We start from the raw sequence: 20,778 nt of genomic DNA on the forward strand, positions 1-20,778 counted from the left end.
GACGGCAGGCAGGCAGCCCAAACCCGGGCGCCGGCGCCGGCGCCCGCGCCCCGGCTGCCACTCAGCAGCCCAGGCCACCGCCCATCCTGCCAGAAATGGCTGTGCCCCGCTGGGCGGGGCTGCAGCCTGACCCGCCTTCCCCGCTCCCATTGGCTAGCTCGCCGCTATCCCCTCTCCGTACTGGTCCGCGCCTCTCCCCAGACGCCTTGCGGTTGGCTGCGCCCGCTGCCTTTCGTGTCTGTCACTGTCAGTCTCTCCTCTGGGGCAGCGCCTGCCGCAGTGGAACGATCGGGCGATGCGGTGACGTCGGTGCTTGGGGCCGCAGCCATTGGCGGCAGCGGGGAGACGGGCGATGTGGCGCGTGTTGCGCCGGGCCGCTTCTGTGGGCCGCCGCGGAGCCGCCGTCCTTCAGGGGCGTTGCTGCCGCCATTGCGTGTGGGGCTGTCGCCAGCCGCTCGCGTCCGCCGCCGGCCTCTGCGGGGGGAAGGCCCGGGCCGAGAGGTGAGGGGGGGAGCGGAGCGGAGGGGCGCCGGCCGCCCCCCACCCCACAGGGGAAGGGGGCTGCGGGGGGACGGGGCTCCAGCGTGCTGAGGAGCGGGCTTGGCGGGGAAGGGGCTGCAGAGGGAGGGGGCGGCGGGAGCTGACTGGAGCGCACCCACAGCAGGCGGACGGTTAGGCGCGGCAAAGACGGGGTTTGGGGGTGCCAAAGCCAAGTGCCTCGGGCTGCGCGTCTTGGTCAGGGGAGCCTTGTTACTTAGTTCTTACTGATGGGGGAGGCAAAAACCTTGTGCCCGTCATGCCTGGCGTGCATGAGTCTGAAATGTCCCCCAGAGGTAGTGTGCAGGACTGGGGGGACTGGGCGGTCAGACAAGGTGAAATTTGGAATTGGATTTCATATACTGCCAGTCTATCCAAATGTTACTTTTGGCGCGACTGTCCTGCAGCGGCACAGGCTTTCAGAGAAACAGAAAGGAAATGTTTTAAGCGCCTACCAAATGTTGCATGTGATTTGTGTCGTGGATAGGAAATTTCAGAAATCTAAAACCATGCAAACCCCCAAAGTACACAATTTATGCCATGTCAGAAAACCTAGCTGTTGGGTTATTTCTCGTGCTCTGCCCAGAACCTCATAGATCTTATTATTACTGAATGACTCTTCTTTTTGTTGTTTTTTTCAGTAGAACCTGTGCTACCATCACAATGCCTGAAGTAAACACAGATCACCTGGATGAGCAGCAGGTGCAGCTCTTGGCAGAGATGTGCATTCTTATTGATGAAAATGATAATAAGATTGGAGCGGATACCAAGAAAAACTGTCATTTGAATGAAAACATTGATAAAGGTACAGCTTGCTTACCTTCTAATTGAACCATTACGTTGATTGAATATTTTCAGAAATATAGTCATGATGAAATTAAAGTCTTAATCTCAGGCAAGTGTTGATCAAACCAGAGCAACTACTTCCCCACATCCCCCTCCTACCCCAGTTTACAATATCTGATTTTAAAACTACTACAAAAACAGACGATTGGAGGCAGTAGCAAAGGAGAGCAATGTGTGATTGCACATGTAAGCTGTATGTAGCTTTTTCTAAATGCCACTTGCTTCTTTGCTGAGTTCTTTTGAAAGAGAAGAGATTTTGATTTTTAAGTAGTTCACACAGAGTTCTACTTCAAATACTGCTAATAGGAAAGGTTTTTTTGTTGTTGCCATTCCGAGTGATTGTGGGTTTTATTTGAGGTTGGTCAGGTTCATGAATTCTCTTAGTGGTTTGTGACCTCCTTTTCTGTACTCAGGGGAAACATCTTCCCAAAGAGTGAGAAATAACCAACTCAAAAGGTGCAGAAAACAGCAATTGTACTGTTTTTAAGGGAGCCTATTTTCCATTGTACTTTTGCAATTCCTAAAGCGTCTTGAAAGTCCATGCAGTTTTTTAGTAATTTTTGAGTCATTTCTTTTCAGTAGTAAATTTATGGATGCTGAGCCCTCCTTTAGAAGCTTGCCTGAACGTGCATCTTCAGAATGGTGAACTGACCAAGTTTAGTAGAACTCAGTTCTCTGTTGCATTGTTGTTCTTAGCACTTTTCTAATTTCATAATGTTTTGTATAAGCTGAAATAGAAACCTAAATAGTAACTCCGAGATTTTTATCAAGTCCTTGTTTTTTGATATATATGAATTTTAAATTAGATTACCCAAAAATGAGGCCGTTCTAAGCCCTTAAACCGTGTTCATATGTTTTCTTCTGCTCTGTTTAATAGCTCTCTGTGGTTTTTTATTTTTAGGTTTACTGCACCGAGCTTTCAGTGTTTTCTTATTTGATACAGAAAATAAACTGTTGCTGCAGCAGCGGTCAAATGCAAAAATTACATTTCCAGGTTAGTACTGAAACACACTGTATTTATTGAAATGTTTTATTTCATATTTAAAAAAATATGCCGGTCTAATCTTACAGTGTAACTCATTCTGAGGTTTTACAATTTACCTTTGGAGAGGAGAGAATTCTAAATACTTCAGAGTTGACGATGTGCTTATCTTGTGGATGAAATAAGACAGTGGGAATTCTAGCTTATTGTTATATATGTTCTTGTGAAATGGTTGTCCCCTGACGTGCTTGATCCTGTTTATGCAAGTGCTGAGTGTGTGTTGTTTACCTCCTCTGCTGCAAGACATATTTAGTGAAGTTGAAGCAATTGCTCTGGTAGCTGTGGAGAGTGTTCTCGTTCCACTGGTAAAGACACCTAGTGGGTGTATAGCAGAGCCTTGCAGCTTGGAAGCGGTTGCGTTGTGCTTCAGTGAGATCTGCAGACCTTTATTGGTGTACCTCTTAACAAACGCTTTTTTAATGATAGAAGAAGTGAGACTATGTGGCCAAACTATATATACATGATTTTTGAAGATTCCTAAACTGTTGCTATCAAATGCCAATGGAGAGGCATAAAAATAAGAAGTGGAATGAAAGAAAAATAGCTTACACGAGGCATGTTGGAGGAAACGTAAAGCTCTCTGTTTCAGAATTTCAGATGGAAAACAGATTGAAGTGTTTCTAACCCTCTTCAACTTGAGGAAGAATGACTTTTTTTTTCCTTCCCAGGGAATCTTTAGAGATTTTCATTTTTTCCTTGACTGGCTAACTAATCAAAATGCTCCAGTGTAGTTTGTAGGTAATCTGACTCTATTTTAGCTACTTTTGAGCTAGACTTTTACAGATTAAAATTTGGCCACAGTTATTCTTCATACCTGAGAAGTAATTTTTAATATACTTAAAAGAGAGTATAGAGGGTCTGTCCTTCAATCATAAGCATAAACTATTTACTTCTACTTACTGTCAGCTGGTCTTGAAGCTCCAGGAATATTTTCAATATTCTGTTGCATATGAACTCCCAGAAGTAATTTTAATTGGCATTTGCAGGACAAACAAGGTCTTCATAAACTGGCTCTCTAAGTAGATGCAATCTTGGGTATGAGAATGCATGTCTTCATGTGCATCAAACACTAACCTGCAAAGTAATACTTGGTAGAGGCAAATCCCAGTACGAAATATGTGAAGAAAAATAAGAGCTGAAAATATCCTCCTTCCTCTCTGACCCTTCTCTGCAAGAGAAACAAAGCTGTGATGTGTTGAATGTCCTATGTCTCTGGGTTTGTTTTGTTTTGTTTTTTTTTTCCAGTGCTTTATACGTGTCAAAAATGTACTGATACAAACTTCTTGCAGATTGTTTTACCAATACTTGTTGCAGTCACCCTCTAAGCCATCCACTAGAACTGGAAGAAAATAACGCTATTGGTGTTCGGAGAGCAGCGCAGAGACGACTGAAAGCAGAGTTAGGAATTCCCATGGAGCAGGTAAAGGAAGGAGGGAGAAATGGGAGTTCTTGCCAATGTTTGCTAATTTACACCCTAACTGCATCTGGCAGACAGGGTCTGCCTGAAACCTAAGAATGAACTTACTCAGGCCGATGGCAGAGTGCCATACGCATTCTGTGTGACTGGGGCTCCTGGAGGGCGTCACTGTGAGCTGCTGCCAGCGTCCCCGTGCAAGGCCTTCTGCAATCCCAAGTTCCCTATGGGAAGTAGGCAGCCTGGGTGCTTGGTGTTCCTTCCACAACAATCACCCAGCCCGTTTCTGGTACCTTCCTTTCCGATGGCAGTTTGGGAGCGCACAGAGCGGGGTGAAGCTGCCCAGGTTACGCTTGTGGTCGAAAAATCTCTTTCCACGTTTTGTAACTAATTACATTTGTGTTGTGGGACATGAGAGAAGCAGTGTGCTGCTGGGAAACATGGTGGGTAGGTTGTCTCCAGGATTAATTACCCCATCTGCAACTTGACAGATCCCTGGTAGATAGGGGTTATGTGTGGTCTGTCAGTATGCAGGTCTGACCTTGGCTGTAAGTAGCCGTCAAGTTGTTTCTTGGGGAGATGAGGGGCAGGTGCAAGTGTCTGTGTTCATCAGTGCTTCAGTGAGTGTGCCTTAAGGTCTGGTAAACATTATTTAAAACTTACTGGATAGAAGAAATCCACTCCAAATATTATAGGGTGAGTCTGACTAGAGAAATGCTGTGCAATTCATGTCATCAAAATGCAATAAAAATTAGTTTTCATAGTAATTCTTTGTGACAAAGTACGTTGCAATTGTACACTTGGGGGAAAAGTAATTTTTAAGGAAGAGGATAATAGCTGATATTTCTTCTGTAAAGCCTGGCAGTGCAGTCGTTCTGGTTTGGCACCGGCTCTGACAAGCGTTTTGGTCACAGGTAACTCCAGAAGAGATCTCCTATCTGACACGAATTCACTACAAGGCCAAGTCTGATGGGATCTGGGGTGAACATGAGATAGACTATATCTTATTTGTGCAGAAGGATGTAACGCTGAACCCTGACCCTAATGAGATCCAAAGCTACTGCTACGTGACGCAGAAAGAACTGAAGCAGCTCTTGGACAAAGCCTCTAAGAATGAAGTGAAGATTACTCCATGGTTTAAACTAATTGCAGAGACCTTTCTTTTTAAATGGTGGGATAACTTACCTAACTTGAACAAGTTTGTTGATCATGAAAAAATACACCGAATGTAAATAGCTGGGGTAGAAGATGCTGAAGGCTGGCAGTGATGGGTGGTCTCAGTAACACTGTGGTAACTCATGATTCTTGAGTGCAGAGAATTGGTCCACCTGGAGCATGTTTAACAAATAACTTTATACAGAGATGGTTATAGCCAATGTTTTTTTGTTCTCTTTTCACCTCCTCTTCCCCCCAGCCTTGCTTCCCTTGGGTGAATTAAGCTGGATCTCACATAAAATGGGTAACGGTAACATAAGAAACCCCCTGGGTTCATCTTTCTCCATTACCTGGTTTGATACGAAAGATCCTTGGCAGGTGTGTGCCCAGTTTGCTCTTACTTCCTTGTGTAACTAACTGCACATGCTGGCAAGGGAGTCTGGGCGCCTCCTGCCCAGCTCGTTTGCTAGAACTGGTGTGTCCCCAGCTGTCTGTGACTACGCCTGCTGGCACAGTGACTGCAAAAGAATTTGAGTTCTGCATTGATGTGGTAAGACTAGTTGCCCGAAGAAAAAAACAGTTCGTTCCAAGTAATCAGGATGATTTTAACTGCAGAAAGCAAATCTCTTCAGCTACTGTTATATTTAACGTGTAATAAACCAAACACATAAAAGCTTAAGTAATGCGACTAGTGGTGCGGACCGAGTTTCACTTTGAAGTGCTGCAATATGTGTCCTAGCTTTAGAGAATAAACATTGGGGGGTTGGTTTGGGCTTTTTCCCCACCACCCTTTTCTGGTTAGTTGATGACCAAGTACTGGACATCTCTAAATAAAAAATAATGATTAATTATACCAAATATAAGTGGTATATGCATTAGTGGCTCTTCTCTATCTTCTGGAAAACAAAGGTATCTTGATACAAGTTTTTTTCCCTGCAACATCTACTGTAATAGTCTTTCCAAAGTCTTAGAAAACTCAAAAACCCCTTGAACTCCAAAATTGACTGACAATTTATGGGCTTACACTAATTCTTCAGTTAATCAGAAGTTCATCCAGACTGTAAGAGCTGATCCTTTTTGATCCTGTAGTCAGTTGCTAGAAGAGTTTTAATAAGATAAATTAAGTGTATCTCAATTTGAATTAAAGTACTCTGCCCCCACCCCCCCATCTCATGATTTCTTCTGTTAGCAGACTACTCAACCTGGATTTCTTAAGGTAACTTCTCCCAGAGGTGTCTTGATCAAAGAGGAGGTTTTTCATACTACTTCTTGCATGTAAACTGCAGTGGTTTTAATGAGTCTGTGTCTGGTATCAAGGTTAAACTAAATTTTTCCCATGGTCAACACGTTCCTCTCTCTCATCCCAGTTGTGACTGCAGCACTGAAGCACCTGTGTCAGCATCTCCAGTGGTTCAACACTTGCGGGTTTTAGAGCCAAGTTTGTTGTATGTTGACCTGAATTGATGTATTGTCCTGAAGCAAATAATAGTGGGTGAGGGAACACTGATGCAATGTAACAGCTCTCTTGAATTCAGTGCCATCAGCCACATTACCCAAGTAACACATTAGAATACTTTGCAAATACATAAAACACTTTAAAGAAATACTATCTTAAAGGTAAGATTATGATTAAAATACCTAACCTAAAACCTTGGATTGCTGTTTTCTTTCCAGACTTTGAGCCACATGGAGAATAATCTCTGACATTACTACACTGTAAACAACAGCATAAGTATTAAACATCACTGAAGCAGTATGATGGGGGGTAGCAGGGCAGACATTTATTTTAACAAAGTTCTACCTTTCTAGTTCAAATGGCCAGCTTAGAGCCAGAGCTGACAAAGCACATCCTGAAGTAGAAATAATGTGCATAGGGAAGCTGAAAGCAAAGTTTTGCTAAACAGTTCTTCAATATCCCTTAAAAGCTTTGACATAAAAGTTCTTGACATTGAATGTTTTTGCAGCCTTACAGTATGCTTTCAATACCAAATCTATTACATGAAGTGGATGAGGGAAACTGGATTTACACATAATGCTCCAATATTCTGAAGTTGACATCTGAACACTCTTACCCTGTTGTATTTAAAAAGCAGTAAGAATAATTTTAAGGATTCTTCCCCCTTACCCTTTTGGGGTTTTGTTTGTTTTTAACCTGCATCTTTCATTGGATTCCTGTTTCATCTTTTAAAACTGCATTTTAAGTGTATTGTTCAGGCAACACATAGCACGTAATTTTACCAACCTCTAGATAATTCGTACCTTGTTCCTGACCACTAGGGACAAAAATGGACTATTTCACATTTGACAATGTATTTTGCCTTGACCAGATACAGAATTTTTGTCTATCAGTTTCTGAAGAGAAAATGTCTTCCTAAGCAGAGGGTGACAGTAGCATAACTAACATACACTCAGGACAAAACTTCAGTCTGACCCTCATTTTCTACATATCTGAAATATTAAAAGTTGTAAGTTGTAACCTTTGCTGCCCATTCTGTTTTAGGTTATTGCAGATGGCAAGTCAGTACTGAAACTGCAATTACTCCTCCAGCTTCAGTCACCGTTCAGCTCAGAAACTGGCAGTATTTCTCCCATTCGTTCCAAACTGGTTCAGCGCACGAACGCTAACTTTGGGTGGCACTTGCCCACCAATCTCTTACCATACATCAAAGAATTAACTTGCTCACAGAAAACCGAACCTTACTGATGCAGGACCTTACGAAGCTGTGCATTTTTAATTCTGATGGTAGCTTCATTAACAAATACTTCACGTTTCTAGATTTAACCTCATTTTAAATCTAGTTTTACACAGAACTTTAAATGCTTTATTGCTACGTGAAAGTAAGAAAATGGCATGCAGTATTTTTTATGTCTATTTAGAAGCAGTTTCTGCCCCTGGTATTGACAAATTTCTCATTATATTACTTAAACCAGCAAGATCAAGGTCTCAGAACTTTCTGTCTCTGAGCTTCCAAGTATCTTAACCACTAACACAAACCATGTACTGTTTAAACACTCTATATGACTAAAAAGAAAGACACGACTAGAAATTAGTTCTAATAAACTTAGTTTTAATTCAGATGACTGCTTATCTTCTCTGTGTTTTACCAGATTTTCTCTTTCCAGCCAGCAGATGTTTTGGCTTCAAGTCAAATATATGTCTGTCCGACTCTCCTTTCCTGCCCAGGCGATTCATTTTCTTCTGAGCTTTCTTTGCCATAGTCTTGACCTTCTTCACCATCTATTTAAAAATAAACAAACATGCAGAGAAACTTCCTCACTAACTAGGGTAACTAGCTCTACTCACCTTTTAAAAAAACACCGAGCGAGATGATTTTAACAAGGACATTAACTGACACCCAACATATGCCACCATCTGCAACTCTGGAAGAGCAGCACTCAAGCGACACTATTTCTCCTTAGCGAAACTCTTCTTTTTCCAGTACACTAACAGTATGATCGCGCTACCCCTGGAATTCCTAACTTATTAAAGGTGGAATTCCAGTTTGTAGAACTCTTACTTCGTGCTTGCGTTTAGAAACAAAAATTTAAAATGCACTTTCTTTGTATTATTACATCTTATTTGTGAGAATGAACTAGGCATTTTTGAAGTATAGAGAGTTCAAATGAACAGAAGCTGAAGCTGCAAAGACAAGAAAGATGACCTCTGGACAAACCTAACCAGCCTAGTGTGAAGTTTCCCAGAAGCTGGTTTAAGTACAACCATGCTGGTGTGATTGCTATAAAGGTAAATAACTTTAACAAACCTTTTCATCACGAAGACCAGAAACATCCCGTGGTGTGCGAGAGGAGCTGCGACTGCGTGCCACAGATTTAGGGGTTTCAGACTCATCACGTTTACGTTTCCTTGTAACGCTACGGGACCTTCTCGCATAATGTGCCTGGAATTCAAAACATCACTTTAATGATTAAAACCAGGAACAATCAGCCCAGACATGCTCTGTTTCTCATTAAGCTAATAGGAAAGAACAGGAAGTGGACTGCTGGGATACATTACATTGGCTGTTCCATAGTAACATAAAGACTTTGTCAACTGTTGGTCACTGCCTCTGTCCTACAGTAATATTCAAATTTTGGTGAATATTAGCACATTCTTTTCGTAATTATTAACTCCAGTTCTCTGCTTTTTTTCTGAGTAGATTCTAAGTAATGGGTAAAAAGACACAGACAAATTAATGCATAGGAACACTGAAGCAATTTTGCAACAGCAAAAAAGCGATGAAGAAACCTACACTGATTAGCGTCCTGTTTACAGGACAAAGCCCTAATGAATTTCAGACATGAAGACTTACCCTCCTACAGCATAAATTCCTCCACAGAGATCACTCCTAAATCAACATGGTATTTCAGCTCTGATAAGCATAAATGCTTGCTTCAGATGTGTAGTGTTGACATTGCTTGTTTCCCAACTCCCTGCTTAGTGAAAGAACTTGAGGTCTCAAGATCTAGATAGCCATAGTACTGCTGGAGTTGCTGTACAAAATGGATTTTTTTCCATTTCTGATAAAATGAAATGTCTCCTGAAGGCAAATCTATGTTTGAAGTACTTTGGCTCCCTTACATCTAAAGATGCCAGTTGCCCTCAAAATCTTCAATTACAACTCTCAGAATTAATGACCTGTAAAAAGATAAACCTGATCTGTCATTATTGCTGTTTCTGACATAAGCAGTGTCTCATCCAACAAAGCAGACTTGAAAATTAAGAAGTACATTTAGCCAAACTGTTCTTGAATCCTACAAAAATTCCAAAATAATTCCTAATAAAAAGCAGTGCATATATTCTTGATAAATGATAGCTTATTTTTTCAGCCTTCCCAACGTGTTTTGATCACGTCACTCAAAATTGCCAGTATCAACTGCCTCATCTGAGTTTCCTATTTTCTCCTTAACAGATCCCACCTCTCTCTTGTGCCAACTGTAATACGCATTTCAAACGTGCTCAGAGGAATTTAGCATGTGATGAAATTGATCCCTTTTAGATAAACATTGTGTTTAATTAGCAAAAACTTACATCATCTTTATTAGTCATGTCAAGTCCAAGATCAGTCATTTCTTTCTCTAGCACCTTCCGTTGGACCTGGAAAAAAGACAGTTAAGAAAACATGTTTCTTTCCAAAAAGCATGGTTCTATCTTACTTTTTGTCTTAATATAGCACCATAAATCCATTATATTCACGACATATTTATTCCTTTGGCACACGCCACAAACAGATGATGGAAGTCATAGCTTCACATTTCATTTATGCAATTTAATTCTCTTCACCCACAAATCCTTCTTCACAGGATTGCAATGTTGTAGCATTCCCTAAAGATCTTTCAAATAGTTTTGCCTTTTGGGGGGAAGATGTCAAAGACAGGCATTTCAGTCAGAAATGTTTTCTTCTCTCCCAAAAGGCACACGCTTTGGGGAAGGTAAGAAACACTGGGTGTAAGATCAGCTAGATTCATTTTCTCAAAATGTCTAGTTATCAGTTTCTTACTTTGCAATTGTCCTGGACTGGTCAAAAGAGATTCTGACATTAAAAAGAGTGATACCTAGGTTCCAAAGAGAAACATACAATCTTTTCCAGCATAGGGAGGGCCCCATAACAAATTTTACATGATCATGATTTGAAGTAACTATATAATTCCCCTAATTATTTGAATTTAAAGTAAGCAAACAAACAACAACAGTAACAACATACAATGCAGCAACCCAATTAAATGAACTGTATTCTTCAAAACTTTTTTTGCAATATATATATATATACAGAATTTTACAAAAGACTCACTTGTGCACCATGAAACAAAAAGGGCTACTGTCACTCACTTGGTTTGGCCTCCGCAACTAAGTAGTGACGAGAATTCCTAGGAGCACAGAAGGAAGCACGCAGCAAGGGAGAGGGCCAAACATGAGAAAAGTGCTAAGTTCCACTACCCGATACTGTTTTATGTCTTCATAAAGTTATTATACATCAGCAAGATTCTACTGCAGAGTATGTTCTATACTTGCCTTTTTCGCTGTTCTAGGCATCCTTGGACCTCGAGTATCTTTTTCCTTTGACTGCAGGATTTTCAGTTTCTTCTTTTCTCGGATCTGTTTTGCCAACTGTCGGATTTCCATCATTTCTTCATCTTCACTTTCCGGTTCGCTGTCATATTCTCCAGCAGCTTCTCTCAGCTCTTCCTCTTTCTCTAATTCTTCCAATTTCTTAGATTTTGAAGAGATGAAATGAAAATCAAGAAGATGCTCATCAAATCCTTGACTTACAATCCTCAACATTACATTTTGGCATGGCTCAGGGCCATGACAGCATGCAGACCCTTCAAAGAAGGAACTACATTACTTGATAATGACCCCTCCGGCCACACTTAATGCAGTTGGTGATACAGATTACTGTGAACCTATGGGGCACACTACTGTGCAGACTTATTTGGTCGCATCGCATTATAGCTTGGCTGTATTTGTGTGACTGCCCCGAAGCCGCCCACTGCATGAATGCAGATGTACTATCCTGTGAACTGGATCCATTTCTGGAAACACACTAAAAAAACCTTCTCTTTCTACATTTAGCATGAGTCTGGAACACCAGCAATTCAGATGAACCCAACTGCATAACTGGCAGGCTCCACAGTCTGCACTCATTACTTCTCCTTGACAACCAGCAAGAAATAAGAACAGTGCTTTTTATTAAATAAAAATGTTATAAATTGAGAATTCAGTCCATTTCCTTTAACATAATATTCCAGTAGACATAAATTTGATGGGTGAATTTCATATTATTAATAATACATAAGGTTTGATAGCTACATTCCTTCTGGCTATAGTCAGAGAATGAAAAAATGTAACTTCTCCTGCAAACCTTGTATTTTAGGATGGAAAAGATAAGATCACCATCATTCTGACAAGGTAAAGCAATTTTCCATTCTTCTGGAATTCTGTTCTCGATCATTCAGAAAACAGTATCTTTTCCCATGGCAAGCACAGACAATGTAAAAGAACTTGTTCTCATGACATATTGTTTTAAATCTACAAATACAGTAATTTACACTAAGCAAATCAATAACCAAGAAAAGTGTAAAAAGAATAATGGAAAACTCACTCTCATTATATCTGGATCAATGTAGTCAAGTATATTATGACCTTCCCATATCTCTGGTATCTTATCATATTTTTCAGATGAATTCATTAAGTCCCAGTATTCTTAAAAATATAACAAAAGTTAATAGAGACAAAAATAATTTCAAAGAATGTTCAATGACAGAAAACAACACTCAGATCGTAATTTTTTTTTTTAAAAAGTGCCATATCCCTAAGTAGCAAGAGTTTGGTAGCATCTCTGACATATTCACAAATACCTCTGATCTCCTTCCTACCGCCAAATATTGTTCAACAATGACACGACCCACTGCCAAGCCATAATAAGCAACAGATACCCAGCTGAAACAGAATACATGCGGTCTCTCTCATATCGATACTTTCTTAATAAAGAGAGCATCAAGAATTAATGAGGTAGTACAATATAAAATGGAAGGGAAAAAAACACTTGAATTGTCAGACCAGTCACTGTATGTCTGTGACTCTAAAATGGGAAACAACTGAGTGACATTACAAAACAAGGAACAGTCACTGAAGACTGTCACTGAACAGTTCTGGAACAGAAGTAAAGGACAGTATGCAATAAAATGGTGGCAGTGCTACTCAGTTGAAAGGAGTCAGGTTTAGCTATTCTCCCTTGGAACTAGCAAAACTTTACTGCCTCATAATAATACTGATTCTTATAGAATACTTACTCTGCAGATCCAAAACATAATCATCGCCCATTTCAAGTTCAAGATCTCTCTCCTGCAAAGACACATGTGGCTTTATATACCATCTAATTTAAAATCTGTGGGCTAATATAGCAAACTTAAAATCCACCTGCTGATTTCCTAATTAAGAGATGTCACTTACCAATTTCCTCCTGGGTGTGTCTACTTCCATGCGTTTCTTACGTGCTACTGCTCCCTCAGGTATAAAAGGCAGCCGCTCCTGAAATTAATGCCATGATCCACCCCAATAAGAAAGGGGAAAAAAGTTTGCATTGATTTTTTTATAATGCTATAAATCACCATTGCAGAGTAATGTATTTCTGAAGATTCCAAAATCCCAAGCTGACTCTCCCACCAGCAAAAGCAGTTACAGATAAAAAATAAGCAAATTTCACCATATGAATCTGTTCACGTCAAGACGAGAGAATTCTTATCTTAAGAAGTACTGGGAAATACACTAGAAAGTGTACACATGTAGCCTACCTTGTTATCTCTTCTGGTTGGCATGGCCAAGTGTAATCTATTCAGTACTTCATTCACTTTATTTCCTTTCATTTTAGTATCAACACGATGGGCCAGCAGTCTGTCACAGGCCTGAAAGCACACATGGCAACATTAGGTAAGGAATGAAGCCTTCCTGATACAACATGTGACACAACAGACTTTCAATCCCAAATATCTAGCTCATCTTCTGTCTAATCTCTTACCTCTCTAGCTCTCAAGAAAGCACTGAATTATTTTAATTATTTTATAAAAAAAGTATTATGGGAAGATGCATATGATCTTTTTTTTTTTTTTTACAATGAGCTGACAGTAAGAGAAAGCAACAGGACTCAGAAAAAACTCACCAAATTTTTTTAAAACTATACTTTGTATTAGACATAATTTTCCCTTTGCACCTACTGAGGCTCAACAGACTGTAAAGGATAACATGCTTGAAGTTTATCACTATAATGCAGTTTAACTGAGATTAAATTCATAGAAATGAGGCAAAATGTTAGCTGTTCATTTGGAATTAAATTGAGAGAGAAGAGACCTACCTCTGTTTTAACTTGGATTACACCTTCTTCTGTCAGAGTACTTGTCTCTATCACAGAAAATCCTTCTGCTTCAAAAGTTTCAAATATTTTCTAAAATAGAAACATTATCCCAAAGAATGACATTTGGATCACTTCTTAACGTACCAATACATTAAGAACAGAGATCTTAATCCAATACCAATACATGCAACTTGTTACTATTTTATTAGAATATGTTTCTAAAAAGATGACAGAAACTTTACACCTCTCAGTCTAGTCTTCACTGTCTCTGAACTCTTACTGAAACGATTATTGCACAAAGCTGTTCAGTCTTACTTCCAACTACAGTAGTAACTGAAAGTTCGCACAGTGTCAGAGATTTCTGAAACCACTAAGGACTTGCTTTCTGTTTGGCATTTACGATATTCAGTCAAGGATATACATCAGACAGTACTTAAGAAAGATATGGGTCAAGACCTGGAAAGCTACTTTCCATTACACTATTAAACAGTTAGAGATAAAGAAATGATCATGTAGAAGTTTTTGCCCAACACAAATGATAGCTGTCCACGACACCTGCACATAATATTTCTGTATCCATCAGAAGACAGAGGGAGAGGTGGGAGAAGTCGACTAACCTGACTCTCTTCGGGAAGTTCTGCAATCCTCTTCACATCACATTTGTTTGCAACAATTATAAGTGGCTAATAAAACGAAAAAAAGAATCATAATTCAACTTACCATGTTATAAAAACCTGGGGCTTATTAATAATGTAAACCAAACCTACCTTGTTAGCAAACAGTGGCTTAATATTCCTGAAGAGCTCTACTTGCTCCTCCAGGCTATGCCCACACTGCTCAGACACATCCATCATGTAAAGCACAGCAGCACGAAGATGTGCAAGTGCAGTTATAGCCTGCATCTCGATGGTGTTCCTATCCTCCAAAGGGTGATCCAAAATGCCAGGAGTATCTACTACCTAAAATTAACATAATTAAATCAGGCCTTAGCACAGGATAATTGATACATGTTTCAGGACATGTGCTTGATTTCTGGTCAATACTGCCTTTTTTAAGACAGCAATGTTCTTTCCTTTCAGTCATAAATAAGACTGTAAACTCAGCCAAATTGAGAATGTGAAAATGGAGTAATGGGAGAAGAATGAGGTTTCAGAATAACCAACGCTCCAAGTATTGAGCAAGCAGAGGAAGCCCTGGCCCAGAATTCGACAGTGATAAAACGTGAGCTGACTTTAGTCAGTAATTCCATTTCCATTCTTCCCTCAAATTGAAAACACACCCATCATGTGTATTTTTAGAAGAGATTTTGACTACTGCCCTCATTTGGCACACTGGACCTTGCACAGCAACTCTCAGACACAGCACGTCTCATCAAGTCGCAAAAACGCAACTCACATTGCAAAATGGCAAACAAGATTATAAGCAGTTAATTCTTTAAAGAAAATGCAATACAGTAACAGTTCTTACCTGCCAACGCAGATACCTGTAATCCATATGTCCCACAAAGAGAGATTTTGTGGTAAAGGCATAAGGCTGCACTTCTACATCTGCTCTTGTAACCTTCAAACAAGATTTATACACATTTACTGAAAATCTCCTGAAGCTGCAAGCAGTGTATCATAATTATAATACACTTCCTTTGCTACAAAAAAAAATCTTAAAAAGATTATTCTGGCTTCTCTGCAAGAATTTATCTATCAGAAAATACGTTAATGGGATACATGCTATTGTGGGGAAAAAAAAAAAAATTTCTAAGAGTGAAATCTATTGTAATTTTCTATTTATCCCTCCAGGAATTTCATTCAACCTCTACTCACACATTTGAATTTGATACTGCTCACATCAGACAGTGCCATAATGATATCAATTTTTTAAAATGTGACCTTATCTTAATTAAGTGGTATCTCAGTATTATGTTTGACAAAAACATTTACATACCTTATTTATAAAGCTGGATTTTCCAACATTCGGGTAACCACACAACAGAAGAGTTCGTGTATTGGGATCGATGGTTGGCAAACGAGACAAATGTTGTCGCACTGAAATATTAAGAAGATTTTTTAAATATTTGCAATAATTTTTTTACTGAAATGGAATAGGAATTCATATGCTGAATTGTTTATATACAAATTAGTAACTTTTCTGACATTATAATTTGATTGACCATTTATAAAAATGTGTAGTAGTTTGTAAACTCCACAAGTATCTACATACAACAAAAAAAGAAACTTAATAAACAATTAAAAAATTAAGACTGCTGTCTTTTAGCTAGAATGACTCCATCAAATCAGGCAACATAACCTGAAGGAATAATAAGCCTGGAGGAAGAAGTAATGTTTGGAAAACGTTTAGCACTATTTTTCAAATATATGTTAGTGAAAATAATGATAAGTAAAAAGCATGGTTGTGACTCTTAAGCAAAGAAAAACGTTTTATAACTGCTAAGTAATACCATAAAATTTAAAGGCTTTTCAAAGAGAAAACTAATTAGTTAAAAAATAAATTCTAAGTGTTTGGGGATTTTGAAACTATTTGTTTCCTGTGTCTACATTCCGATCAAACACATTCTTCTAACCATTATTAAGCGTAAGAATAAATTTTGCATCCAATTCAATCACACACCTTACTTTAGCTTATTTATAACACAAACCTTGCTCCAAATATTCCAGGCTCTGTTTCTGTCTTTTGATAATTGTGCACATCCGTCCCAGAGCGGCACGTTTCAGCTGTTTGCAGCGGTAAAGGGAATCACCGTATTTCATCAGCCGCACATAGTCTTTACCAACACTGTGGAGACAAGAAATAAGTAGTTAGCCAACAATCAACCAGGCAGGTACAAAATTGAAGAAATTAATTTCCCTTACTTGTCAATCAGATTCTTGGCAATATTAATCTGTCCCAAAGCCAGCTTGTAGTGATCTTTGTCATAGAGAACATTCATCAAATCTGCATAAAAAGGATGAATATCCTAAAACAAAACCACAAAATAAAATTAAGCCTAACATTTTCCTTAAGATGAGTATTTCTTGGCAACTACGCAAGTTCTTTTTTTTCCTCCAGTACAGCCACACAAATGACAGTACAAGCCAAACAGTTTTCATTACTATCTTATATAAGAAAAATAATCTGCTTGGTCATTAAATGCATAAATCTTATTCACTTTGAATTTCTTCTGCAAACACATCTTGGACTGATTCGTATGGAGTTTCCATTTCATCTTTTGCTTTGTACAATACTTCGTATTACAATTCTGAGGGCTCTTTTTAAAAAAGAAAGTAACTTCAAGAAGCCTGCAATAGTTTCTAAAAGCAAATTCATACTATACCACCCACACAGCACCAACATCAATTCCTCCCTTTTCTGAGTGCTAGATTAAATTCTGTGTAAGACTGGATAAGAAGGGTTTCTTCAATGCCCAAACAAATACTTCAGCTTTTCAAGGAAGCAGCATCTTTGGATCAAATCTTTTAAACAAAATATTTCAGCTACTTATGTACTTATCTGCGGAAATTTCATCACGTGATGATAAACAAAATGCAGAAGGTATCTGTGGGAATTCTGCAGTAACAGTGGATATGAAAACATCAGCAAAAAATACGGTTGCAGGTCAACAATTTAAGCATGAGCAGAAAACTGCCTATAAAAAATCTCACTTGGACACATGGATCCAGGTGCAGTTGTCGGGAAGTTAAGACTATGTGCATCTTGTCAGTGTATTTCCAACACTATCCTTCATGGGGGCAAGAACAATGTTTATGTTGTCAAAGTAACTTCTGAAGAACTGAAGATGGGAAGCAGTGTGATATATTTGGCTATTTCTTACTGCAAATATTTTGCAGGGAGGACTAACCATAAGCACAATTTACGTACACATACACAAAGAAGAAATAAGCAACATACTTCAAAAACCCCACTTTCTCTTCATTCAACAGCAACTTCTGACAAACATTTGATCAGTTAAAACCCTGTAAAACCCACCCTTCAATAAACATCCATGGGCACAATTTAGACTTATTTTTGTAGTAGGAATATACTATTTTTGCAGAACAAGTCTTCCTAAGATTACTCCCCGTAAAACCTACTGGGAATCAGTCAAAATCGTCTAACAATGAATGAGCAAGATGTTGCTCAGGCCAAAATAAACTCGAATAAAACCAATACGCTGCTGAAGAAGTATTCCTGAAAGCAAAGTTCCTTTATGATCAAATGGCAAAACACTTACATCTAATTTGGGGAAATCCATTAAGATCTGAGTGAGCCTATCATGGTAATTTTGTTGAGTATATTTGACTTTTCGCATGTAAAAATGTCGAATCCGATGGATTTGATAATGTTTATGAATGACGGTTGGAGTCTTCCGCTGAGTCTTTGACAACGTTAAATCTATGAAGTCCTGCAATCAAGGAAACATGATTAACTATACAAATTGTCAAGTTCTTATAAAGCCATAGATTTCATTTTGGTGGAGCATGGAAACCCGTTAAGCACATCCACACCATGCATGATTTGCAATGTATGTTTTAGGATAGGATCTCACCTCTGGGCAATAACAAGCAGTTCGCACATTCCCTCTCCGGTTTTCACTTCCATTAGCAGAGGGCTGGCCTCCCGCGACCCCGGCTCCCCCAGAGCCCGGAGTCCGAGGGGGCAGCAGGCCCAAACCCCGCCAGGAGCTCTCCGCCCACCACACTTGTAACTAAAGCTCCCTCGTCAGACTAGGAGAGAACTTTATTGCGAATGAGGGCGCAGCGATGAGGCGAAGTATGACACGGTTTTGGAAAACAGGACGGATTTTTGTGGCGGCCATCCCGCCACCCCCGCGGGGCCGAGGGGACGCGCAGCCCCAGGACCCCTCCTCAGGCCGCTGCACCCCTCCCTGACAGGACCCCCGCTCCCCGCCGTGGTACAGGCCGCCAGGCCCAGGAGCACTGACCCAGGGCGGGTCCACGGGCCCCGCGGGAGGGGGAGGAGGCGAACGCGAAGGCCGAGGCCACGCCGACAGCGCGAGTGGGTGCGGGGGTGAGAGTAGCGCTCTCCTGAAGCGCGGCAGAGCCGCCGCCTGGCGGGAAGGGCCCGCCCCACGCTGAGGGGTGCTGAGGGACAAGGAGTGGGGAACGACGCCCGTACCTTAGCGGACGGCACCACCGTAATCTTCTTGAAGTTGTAGAGCGCCATGGCAGCCGCCCGAGCCGCGCCGCACGCCGCCGGAAGAGGGAGAGAGGCAGCTCCTCTCGCGAGAGCCCCGCGCTTCCGCCCCGGGCAGGCGGGGAGGCCGGGCCGGGCTCAGGGCGGCCCACCTGCGGGCTCTAGGGCTGGGGAAACCCGGTCCCGCTCCGCTTGGGGCCCTCCTGGCCTGCGTGAGCTCGGGGTGCTGGGCAGCCTGCGGTGGGCCCCGGGGGGCTCGGAGGGCCCCGCTGTCGGGAGCGACACGGCCGATTAAGCTGGGGTCTTGCCGGAGAAAGACCAAACCGTGAGCAGAGGTTCAAGCAATAGCCCTTTGGTATGATTTAGAGCAGTGATGTTTTGTGCCCTGTAGGACAATGAAGGCAAAACACATCCTCACCCTGTTCGGTTATGTGATTAAAGGCAAATTTCCATCAGTGCAAAAGAGCCGAGAAAAAGGATGGGGGAAGGGACCCCGGTAACCTGAGCAGTGCCAAGGGACCCCTGACCCGTCTCCTCCCCGGGCCCTCAGCGCGAACCATCGGCCCTGTGGCCCAGGAGTGCCCCCACCAGGCGGGTCACTGGAGAATCTCTCTGGATCACCCCGAAGATCGTGCGAGTTACTGCCTGCAGGGATGTGGGACACCTTACAGGATGCTGGAAGGAGCATTTTAGGATTGTACAAGATATATGGGATGTTTAGAGAAGGGACCAAAGCTGGGAATAGGGAGGGGTTAAGGTGCGTAAGGGAGGAAAAAGTGTGGGAAAATGGAGAGAAAGGGGGGATAAAAGACACCAGTAGCATGTTTGACAGGCTGGTCAGTACACGTGTCTGACCATGACCTGCACACCCAATCGCTACAGTCTGTCCTGCCTTACTAAACTCCGTTTCTAACCATTTTTGTGGTTGAGGGAGCGGTCTATTCTGCACCTGTGTGTATGGAGCCAAGTGCCTGCTGCAGGAAAAGGAGCAAAGATTCACAGCAGCCACGTATCTGGGGTGCCAGGAGCTGGAGGGACCGTGGTGCATGCATGCTGTATGTCAGTGTATGTATATGTGCATACATTGTGTGTGTGTGTGTGTGTGTGCAACTGGGAGAGCAGGGGCTCACGGGGCCAGCTACTGGCTACTCTGCATGTCGAGGGTCTGCGTGGCTGGCCGTATGCACAAGCAGATCTGTAGTGTGTGGGCGTGCTCCCGCGGGGGGTATGTGCTCGGCCTCCCTTCCAGCTGGGCCTGGGGCTGCGGAGCTGCAGCAGCCTCACCTCTGTCAGGCTACTGGATTCCTAACCCCAAACACACACACTCTTACTTCCCTTTTTCTTAGCCCCGCCCCCCCCCCCTTTATTTTTTTAGTAACAATTTTCAGTTACTTGTCTCATACCAAATTGTAAACCTTTTCAGATAAAGGCAAAGCCTGAGTGAATTCTGGAGCAGTTTATGATCTTGACTATACCCTGTGCTCTGTTCTTTTTTACGTATCTCCAGCAAAGATGAGATCCAAACAGAGACCTCAGACATAAACTTGAAAGATACCTGAATGCAGGCATGTACTGCAGTCTGCATGTCTATCCCCGTTTTCTGCTTGGCACTAATATTAAGTGGTCATGCACTGAAATACATCAGTTTTAAATAAATTACAAATTACACTTTGCAAGGCAAGTTAGATTAAAAATTAAGAATTCCTTTGGCTTCCACACTTCTTTTTTCTCTTTCCACACAAAGCATGACATTTTCCACTTGAGAACGTTTAGTCATGTATTACTCTGTC

The 20,778-nt window shown here is 41.2% G+C and overlaps 2 protein-coding genes across 3 annotated transcripts; one reads left to right on the plus strand and one right to left on the minus strand.

The window, feature by feature from the left end:
• The first annotated feature begins 269 nt into the window (after window positions 1-269).
• LOC141943266 (isopentenyl-diphosphate Delta-isomerase 1) lies at window positions 270-6,643 on the plus strand. Of its 2 annotated transcripts, none has more exons than XM_074868223.1 (5): window positions 270-501; window positions 1,179-1,342; window positions 2,285-2,377; window positions 3,715-3,845; window positions 4,754-6,643. In XM_074868223.1, exons 1-5 carry the CDS (start codon window positions 353-355, stop codon window positions 5,069-5,071), a joined length of 855 nt encoding a protein of 284 aa, XP_074724324.1. In that variant the 5' UTR covers window positions 270-352; the 3' UTR covers window positions 5,072-6,643. The 2 variants fall into 2 exon arrangements, with proteins under 2 accessions (XP_074724324.1, XP_074724335.1); XM_074868234.1 differs by having other exon boundaries at window positions 1,182-1,342.
• A 1,398-nt stretch (window positions 6,644-8,041) lies between these two features.
• GTPBP4 (GTP binding protein 4) lies at window positions 8,042-19,054 on the minus strand. The gene is made up of 17 exons (XM_074868210.1): window positions 18,971-19,054; window positions 18,066-18,236; window positions 16,708-16,811; window positions 16,494-16,630; window positions 15,782-15,882; window positions 15,311-15,403; window positions 14,611-14,802; window positions 14,461-14,526; window positions 13,844-13,933; window positions 13,287-13,397; window positions 12,946-13,023; window positions 12,786-12,837; window positions 12,095-12,195; window positions 11,005-11,202; window positions 10,024-10,089; window positions 8,759-8,893; window positions 8,042-8,232 (listed from the first exon to the last, which is right to left on the minus strand). Exons 1-17 carry the CDS (start codon window positions 19,016-19,018, stop codon window positions 8,080-8,082), a joined length of 1,896 nt encoding a protein of 631 aa, XP_074724311.1. The 5' UTR covers window positions 19,019-19,054; the 3' UTR covers window positions 8,042-8,079.
• Window positions 19,055-20,778: the final 1,724 nt, after the last annotated feature.

This window comes from Strix uralensis, chromosome 1, assembly GCF_047716275.1.
Source record: "Strix uralensis isolate ZFMK-TIS-50842 chromosome 1, bStrUra1, whole genome shotgun sequence".
In the NCBI taxonomy this organism is placed as follows: Eukaryota; Metazoa; Chordata; class Aves; order Strigiformes; family Strigidae; genus Strix; species Strix uralensis.